This window comes from Emydura macquarii, unplaced genomic scaffold (genome assembly GCF_026122565.2).
Source record: "Emydura macquarii macquarii isolate MOO-44397 ecotype Brisbane River unplaced genomic scaffold, CSIRO-AGI_Emac_v2 contig_1230, whole genome shotgun sequence".
Taxonomy (NCBI): Eukaryota; Metazoa; Chordata; order Testudines; family Chelidae; genus Emydura; species Emydura macquarii.
Genome location: NW_027131367.1, coordinates 2,738,383 through 2,746,981, shown reverse-complemented (window position 1 = coordinate 2,746,981; position 8,599 = coordinate 2,738,383). Strand labels below are relative to the sequence as shown.

The window sequence follows — 8,599 nt, the reverse complement described above, 5'->3', positions numbered from 1 at the left end:
GTGGGTCTAGCTCAGGCCATAGAGACTTGCACATCAAGATCCGGACGCCCTGTCCCAGCTGCCGCCAGCCCACCCAGGCGCGTGGCATAACACGTGCGTCAGTGGTACCTCTCAACGGGCGCCGCGGGCCAGCATTTCCTTGCTCCCGTCACGTGGCTAATGCACTTTTCCTCTGTCTGCCTCCACAGGTGCAACCTGCTCCAAGCGCGGGACCTGCAGGGAGAAGCTGGGACCTGGAGCCGGGGGGACTGCACCAGCAGCTGACACCCCACCGCAGCCATGAGCCTGGAGCCCCCCAAGTTGGAGATCAAGTCGGCTACCAGGGTGACTGGCGGGCCAGTCACCCCCAGGAAAGGGCCCCCCAAATTCAAGCAGCGGCAAACCAGGCAGTTCAAGAGCAAGCCGCCCAAGAAGGGAACCCAAGGGTGAGAACGGAGGGGGAGAAGGCTGCACCCACCCAGTTTGGTCTCCCCTCCCCTGTACGTACCCCTCCTTGCACTGGTGAGCAGGCAGGGCGTGGCCCTCTGCAGATGCCATCAGCGACTTGCCTGACCCAGGCTCCTAGTGCGCTGCCAGGACTAACCTCTGCCCCCCAGCAGGAACAGCTGGAGCCCTGTGGGGGTTTAATCCCCAGAGAGCTCAGGGATGGGGCTCAGCTGTGAGAATGCCCCACCCTCAGCAGCTCTCCCCCTGAACACTGGCTAACACTGGCTTCAGGGGAACCTATGGGAGGCTAGAGGGGACTTGAGTGAATCAGGATAGCAGGCCAGTCCCCCAGGGCAGGAGGAGGGCAGGGCAGGCACCCGGTCACCGTTCTCCTGCCTAGGTTAGCCCTTCGGAGAGCGGCTGGTGCCAGGGAGACCTTGGCTGGGATCTTTAAAAAAGAGAAAGGCGTGCCCCAAACAGCAGCTGAACGAGGAGCCCAGCCCAGCTCAGCCCATTACACCCGAGCTCCACGCTCATTAACGTCGTCTTGCACCTTCTGCCTGTTCACAGCTCACGTCCAGGGAGACGCAGCCAGCCTGGGGCGTGGCTGTGCACGCAGGACACGGCAACAGCGGGATTCTTCAGGCCTCTGCACGGCACACAGGGTCTGGGCCTCGAAGGCTCCACGCTCAGAATGAAGTGCCTGGAGCTCGGCTCTCCGTTGGGGTGCGAAGGGCCACGCTGAGCCCTGCAGCTGGGGTCTCGGGGAATGAATGGGCTGGTTCGAGGCTGGGCTCCTGGCCAGCAAGCCGCCTCCGATGGAGCTATTGAGGGGATTTGCTGGCGACGCTTGCTCTTGCCATCCCCTGCGTTCCACACCCCTCCACGCCATGCCGGGGGTCACAGAGCGCTGGGGGTGGGGAGGGATGCTCCAGGCTGACCCAGAGAGGCAGGGCAGCGAGACTGATGCACTGGTGTGTCTCCTCGCAGGTTCGGCGATGACATCCCAGGCATGGAGGGGCTGGGAACAGGTAACCGAGCCGCTGCTGCTTGATTGGTTTGGAAATAGGGAATGTGTCGCCCGTGACAGGGAGAGATTTAACAGCATTAGCTGCAGGTAGCCAGACTGGGGACGGGCTGCCTGATGCCCACACCCGGGTCCTGCAGCCTCCTCCTAATCCAGTCCTAGTCTCCCGCAGAGCTGATTTGTCCTGCAGCCCTCCCTGCTCAGGCAGTGGTGGGGGAGACTAGAGGCTCAGAGCTGTGCAGGTATCACCCCTCTCTGCATTTCCACCACTCCCAGCTCTTGTGCTGGACTTCCCTCCCACAGTTCAGCCCTGACCTGCAGCTCCCCACCCCCCCTTATTTGCCTCCTGATCAGGGACTGCCAGCTGTTCACTGGCTGCTTTTGCTGCGAACGGGAAGCAGGAGGAGTCACGCACATGGGTCATTTTCACATGTGGCCTAAACCAGGACTTGAACTTGTGTCTCCAGAAGCGAGGGCCCTAACTCCCCGTGCCACCTTGGCCCTCCCCCTTTGGCAGGACCCAGTCCCCACTGCACCAGCTTCCAGAACAGCTGGGTGACAGGCACATGAAGCCCCAGTGCCTCAGGGAGAGTTGCCCTGTGTAAACAGCCCCCCTACCCCGGGGTGCTGAGCTGCACGGGAAAGGCAGGACCCACTGCCACAGAACGAGTGTCATTTGAACTAGGGCTGGGGGCGCCAACGGCAGGTAGAGTGTGCCAATGGCCTGAGCTCAGCAGAGGGGTGGAAGACAGCAACACAGTCCTGGCTTGTGCTGACACGTGCCTCTGTCTGTTTTCGCCCCTTTCAGACATCACCGTGATCTGCCCCTGGGAAGCTTTCAGCCACCTGGAACTCCACGAGCTGGCTCAGTACGGGATCATCTAGCCAGCCCTGAGCCCAGAAGTGAGGTGTGTGTGTGTCTGTGTGTGTGTGTGTGTCCCCCTCCCCACAACAGCCCGCGTGTGTGGCACGGTTTGTACAGAGGCTGCTGCTTCTGCACTGCCGACAAGCTTTCGCTGCATTTCTAGTGAACCACATCAGCCAAAAAGAGCTCACTGAAATAAACGTCCGTAGTCTGTCCTGCATCTTGTGTGCTTTACTAGCCGGCTGTATCAATCCACACCTGACACTTCCACGCAGCTCAGACGTGTTGCTTAACGTGGGATTTCCCCAAGACATGCTGCAGACCAGGCCCACTAACCCCTCCCTAGGCACCTCCTCGAGCCAACCCCCTGGGAGTTATACCAGAGTCAGGCCCCTGGGATTCAGCATTGAACATCTGTGCTCATTGTTTGAAAGCCCTGGGGTTTTCACCAGCAAGGCTGCCTCGCAAATCAACACATGGGGCCCAGGGTTACTTTCCAGCCCGCAGGTTGGGTGGAGCCAGGGTCGCCCTGCGAGCTGTTGAATGATCCCTCCGTTGCATATTGGCAACCTCATCTACATGACCTACTTCACAGCTGTCTCCCCCAAGTGCCTCTGGCTCAGCCAGATTCTCTGTCTGCGGGAGCCAGGGTAGCTTTGTTACCACACACTGGGGCGGGAGTGATTATAGGGGGCTAGTTACCAGAACTTGCCAAAACCTAGGACTCACCCAGCTCCAACCATCCCTGTTTTTCAGTGACAATGCTTTGACGGACATCCCCCCCCCCCCCCCCACGCCGCTCTTGTGCGTACTATGGTGCTGCTTCCCTTGCACCTTTCCTCAAAAAGTGCTGCTTTCTCACGCAGGAAGTAGGCAGCATCCATGAAATGCAGCCCCCCCTGGAGAGGAGCAGAGAAAGCCCTGCCCTCCTGCACTGGACGTGCTAGTTAAGGAGCAGGGGGCTGGCTCCAGAGAGGCTGTTTGTGTGAAAGGAGGGGGGCAAGGGTTCAGGCCCCTTCCCCTAGACGGTTTGTGGGAGGGGTGCACAGAAGTCTGTTGAGCTGAAAGGAGCTGCTGGTAGAAGTGACTCAGTGAGCTGGGAAGCCCAGCCTCCTTTTCCCATGTATAATTAATACAGCCAAAGTGGGGGTGAGTAGCTGGGGCAGTTCCCTGCTCAGCGTAAAGCCCTGACTGAGCACTTCACCTCCTCAGAGCGCTCTGCAAACCTTAGTCACCCGCAGAGCTTCCCCTGGGGGGCGGGCGGGGCAGGAACCAGGCTGAGGGCTGCAATGCGCAGACCAGCTCAGAGAGCTGCGCTGGAAGGAGAGCGGGTGGCAGGGCCAATGCAGCCAGCACGCCAGTGTCCTCATTGACACACTGTTCACGGGTCAACCCTGCACAGACAAGCAGGGCCCAGCCTGGGGCCAGGGCTCGGCTCTGCAGGCTGCACCTCCTTGCGAGGCCTGGCTGAGGCCTACTTCAGGCAGCAGAGGGGTCTGTGGGACTGGCCTTTATTTAATCCTCCATGCAGGCCCCATGCTGCACAAGTGGAGGAGGAGGTGGCTGGAGATTAACCCTTCTCTAACCCGTCCCTGCTGAGGGCAGGGCAGTCTGGCTGTCTGCTTCCCAGGGCCAGGAGTGGGTGGAGAGGGGAGTGAGATGGCCACCGCTGGGGGCGTCAGGCCTAGAGCTGCAAGGCAGCGATTTCTAAGCGCAGGATTGTTGGACTCCACAATTGTCACCCCTCAGCTCACTGGCCCAGCCTGCCCTGCCTGGTATCTCAGCCCCTTCCCAATCACTCCCTTCCTCCACAGCCACGCTACAGCCAGACCTTTATTTGCCAAGTAAAGACAAAGCTTCCCAGCCCCAGCTGTGAAGGGCAAGGCTTCCCCAGAGCAAGCCGGAGAGGGGAGGCAGCAGCATTTTTTTGCCCCCCGGCCTGGAGACGCGGTGGGACCTGGAGATGGGGTGGGATGGGAGCCATGGAGGTTCCTCCCTCCGTGACTGAGATCAGAGCCGGGCTGGGGGAGAGGGTCCCCTAGGAGCAGTCAGAGGCAGGCGTGGTGCAGATGGCCTGTTCCGCCTAGGCACAGCCTGCTGCTGCAGCCAGACACACAGGGCTCCCGCCAGTCCCCGGCAGCCTGTGTGCGTCTGAAGCACTCAGTGGAGTTCCTCAGCGGTGAAGTGGGAAGGTTCAATTGCCTGGGCCAGGCTCTAGTCACAGAAGTGAAACACCCCCTGGGGACACCTCTGCCAGTGCAGCAGGGGCTTTCTTGGGCATGGTTCTCGCGGGACACAAGCTGAAAGGATGGAGCCATTCCACGCTGTCCTCTGAGGGGGTCACAGCGAGACAACTCACCAGGTTTACATTCAAACCTTAGGTTAGACCAAATAGCCTTTCCACGGAGCCAGGCCTTAGATCGGCAGCAGGCCCAGACAGCGCCACACGGGAGAGGGGTTCTGGGACGTCCGGGTCCCCGTTTCAATCCCCACAGCCTGAGACTGTCACTCCTCCCCAGCAGCGGTAGGCGCATGCGGTGAGCCGCTCACTGCTGCCCTCGCGCTCTGACAAACGCCAGGTCTGCCAGTAGCTTGGTTGCCAGTAATAAGCCTCCGACTTCCACCATGAGCAGAAACACGAAGCAGGTGCCCAGCGCCCCCATGTGACTGCCCAGCCACCTGGCCAGCTGAGGCACGCAGCCACCGAGGAAGATGACGCCTTGAGCCACAAACTCCTCCATGCGGAGGGCTCCGAAGCCACACTGGGAATTTGCGATGGTCCCGTTCTCCAGAGGATGCAGGCAGCAGGACGCAGGGACGCCACACGCTTGCACCCCTGGGGAGCTGCAGTTAAAATACCTACAAGTTAAGAAGAATCAGTCAGTCCTGTCAAGGGAAGCCGAGTTCTTTGGGGGCTCACCACCACAGCGGCTGCCGTTGCTCTCTACGTGCAGAGGGAGCCTTGGGCTGCAGGTTCTGGATCCATCACCCATGGCCAGGAAAGGCTGCAGTGGTTCTCGTTTGAGGAACCCTTTGTCTTCCAGAAGTTAATCTGGGCCAGACTGCACCAGGCTCGAATCAGACCTGGAGTGCAAGCCTGGGGCGGGCGGTTGGAATCTGAATGGGAACGTTACCTGCCAGCACCTGTCTCAGGTTGGTTTAATGGTGTCTTTTCCGCTAAGCACCCCCTGCTCACACACACCCCGCCACTGGAGACAGGCTCCCCACAATGTGTAAACACACCTGCCAGCCAAGCTCTAGAGGGAGAGCCCAGAGCCTTCAGGTTGCACCAGGGATTCCCGGCCCTGCCCTGGAATTTCATCAGGTTGTTGTAAGAAGATAAAGCAAAGCAAAGAGCCTCCCTTGCAGGAGACATGGCGAAGTCTGGGGCTCCAGCAATGTCGACCAGCATCTTCCTGTGGCCCAATATCCTCAACTCACCCCTTGCCCAAGCCCAACAGCTTTCCTTTAGTGTCTATCCACCCCTGGGTTCTCAGTCCACACACACAGCCGCCCTCTGCGGGCCGTGTCCATGAGTGCTTTACAGAGGCTGGGCGGAGATCTATATTCCCATTCAGCAAGGCAGGTCACAATACCGAGAAAAATCCTAACGCTGGAAGAGGGGGCGCAGCTTGTGCCCTGGCTGGTAAGTTTCCATGAGCTTTGCAAGGCTGCTGTACTAGTTACTACTCTCCACAACATGCAGCATAAGCGAGGCGGGAGGCGTACAGCGGTAACTCGCCTCTTGCCTGCACTCAGCCTGGCATGCCAGCAAGTGGTACAGACTCCTCCAGCTGCGGCGTAAGCTCGTAGCTAGGAGCTGAGCTATCTCTACGCTGGCTTTGCTGCCCGCAAGACGCTTTGGGAGCAGGGATGCCGTGGTGCTTTGCTAGTGTGGATAAAGAGATTGCCCACAGCCAAGATTTTTCACTTCCTCCCAAGTGAGCGGTCCAGCGTGGCTATCACCCAAGCCCAGAGTAGCTTTGTACTCACAAGTTCTTTTTCCAGTCCTGGTAAGACTCAACGCCGCAGCATTGCAAGCCAAACTGAATTTCATCCATGATGAATCTCAAGTCTGGGTCATCCTGGTACCTCAGGACAGCCACCAGCATGGTGTTCTGCAGGGAGTCCTTGATCTGGTGTCTCAGAGAATACAGGACCAGCCCACCTAGGAGCTCCAAGATAACAAAAGTGATGACTCCCCCAGTAAAGAACTTCAGGAGGCAGGTGTTTTCACGGAGGGCTCCCAAGCAGCCTGCCAGAGAGATGGTGCTGACAGCCAGACCCACCAGGACAAAGAAGAGCATGGGGTCAGAGCCCAGGTGGGCTATCTGCTCACTTACCAGGGACTCCTTGTCCAGGAGCCCCCAGATTCCAATGGCCAAGATCAGCAAACCCAGGACAGAAAACAAGAGATTCCAGAGGAAGGTCAGGTACTTAATGCAATAGCTGAAGGAATCCAGGTTGTGACTGGAAGGCTGTAGGAGATCACATTTTCCTGGGTACTTCTCAGGCAGTCCAATGCCTGGGTCTCCAATGGGAGAGAACAGGGGGCCTTGGACTTTGGATGAAGAAAGGATCTTGCCCAGTCTGGATACCTGAGAAATGGGCGAGAGAAAGAACAGATCATTTCATGGCTCAGTGAGGAGTGGAAAAGCACAAGCACTCCCTCTCTTCTCCTGGGAAACCCAGTCCCAATGGGCTCAAGTTTTTCCCAATTGCATTTAAACTTTGTCTCTGTTTTTTGCAGCTTCCTTAATTATGAGCCTTAAGTAGGATTTCAGTGCATTGGGTTACAGATTGATTCCCCTCCACACAACTATTGCTTAAGGCAGCTAATATGTCGGATGGCCTTCATGAGCGTGGGTAAGCTCTTTTTTGGTACAGAACAAGGTACAGAACAGCTGCAAACTGTGCCTGGATTGGCCATTGGAGAGAATTAATACTCTACCAAGTTACAGAAGCAATGACTAGGTCTTTGGCTACTTAATTCCTTCTCAGGCAAAACTGGCACACCATCACACAGCCTCTCTTCTTAACTAGTCTGCAGCCACTGGGCAAGACACTGTGTGAAACGGGTCTCGCGCTTCCTTTCAGAAGCTCTCAAGCACCGACTGGGGTGTGTGTTGGAAGAGTAAGGAGTCCCAGGGCCCCGTAAGCAGGAACACAGGGCCAACAGCTGGCCCAGGTTAGGAGTTATTCAGCAAAGGTGAGGGGACCAGGGACAAATGTCCTGCCAGTTACGTTTGGGAGAGGAGGGCTGTCTGTTTTTAAAGTCACCAGAAGAAAAAGCGTTCAGCGCTGGCCATTATTTCCAGGAGACCCTAAAGACCCTGGAACTCAGTCAGGGGTTTGGATTTAACCTGTCACAGAGAGTGACCTCCATATACTGCAAAGCCGGCATGTAACACACACCCAGGGCTTACCTTCGGTACCAAAGGGCACCTCTCCTCTTCTTCCACCTGCCCCTTCTTCAAGGAAAATCGCTTCACAAAGGGGGTGAAAAACATGACGAGCTTCCCTCCGGTGCTTGCCAGGCCGTGTCTGAATGTCATCCTGCTCCCCGAGGCGTCCCCTGCTTTAGCAGGCAGGAAGGATCTACACGCAAGGCACTGTGAACAGAGTAGTCAGCTCTGGGGCTGGGCAGACACTTCAGTCATGCTCCTATCATGTGAGGAGTCACATTTCCTGGCTTAAGAAGCCCCTGCAATTAAAGAGACCCATGCTGACTTGCTGGCCTTGGGCATACTAGTGAGCGTCTAAGATGCTGGCTTGTCACAGAGCTGTGCGTATTTCAAGGTTATTTGGTTAAAGGGCTGCAAAAAGAAATGAAGTGACCATGTTAGGCCGGTAAGTGGCAGGTAGTTACTAAGAACAGGGCTCTAGTGAGATCCCCACAACATCTCATTGCTGTCGTCTGGCTGGTTTTCGTTTATTTTATTTGTTGTAACGTCCTTTCTCTAGCTGTGTCCTTCCCCCACAGGCAATCGGCCCGTGAGTAGTCGGGCCAGGGTTTACCTGGGCAGTTGCAGGTAGGCAGCAATGGCTGGTTAACAATCCCCAGGAGGACAGAAGCAGGCGGAGAGCTGACTCCTGCGCCCACTGAAGTCACTTTCCTCTGTTTGGCCCTGTGGAAGCTGCTGCTTTGAATTCCCTTAGCGTCCCTGGGTAACATTTGCAAAAATGCCCAAGGACAATGAATGGCAATGAGACACCGAAATACCTTTAAGGACATGAGACTATGTGACTTGGGAGCCTCTATCCAACTTCCAGAAGTGACT

General features: G+C 57.3%; 2 protein-coding genes across 2 annotated transcripts; one reads left to right on the top strand and one right to left on the bottom strand.

The window, feature by feature from the left end:
• The first annotated feature begins 197 nt into the window (after positions 1-197).
• On the top strand, positions 198-2,536 carry PDE6G (phosphodiesterase 6G). Its single transcript, XM_067547800.1, has 3 exons — positions 198-425; positions 1,417-1,457; positions 2,262-2,536. Exons 1-3 carry the CDS (start codon positions 280-282, stop codon positions 2,336-2,338), a joined length of 264 nt encoding a protein of 87 aa, XP_067403901.1. The 5' UTR covers positions 198-279; the 3' UTR covers positions 2,339-2,536.
• Positions 2,537-4,864: 2,328 nt separating this feature from the next.
• TSPAN10 (tetraspanin 10) lies at positions 4,865-7,873 on the bottom strand. The gene is made up of 3 exons (XM_067547268.1): positions 7,745-7,873; positions 6,312-6,916; positions 4,865-5,177 (listed from the first exon to the last, which is right to left on the bottom strand). The coding sequence occupies exons 1-3, from the start codon at positions 7,871-7,873 to the stop codon at positions 4,865-4,867; spliced, it is 1,047 nt and encodes a 348-aa protein (XP_067403369.1).
• Between the last annotated feature and the right edge of the window lie 726 nt (positions 7,874-8,599).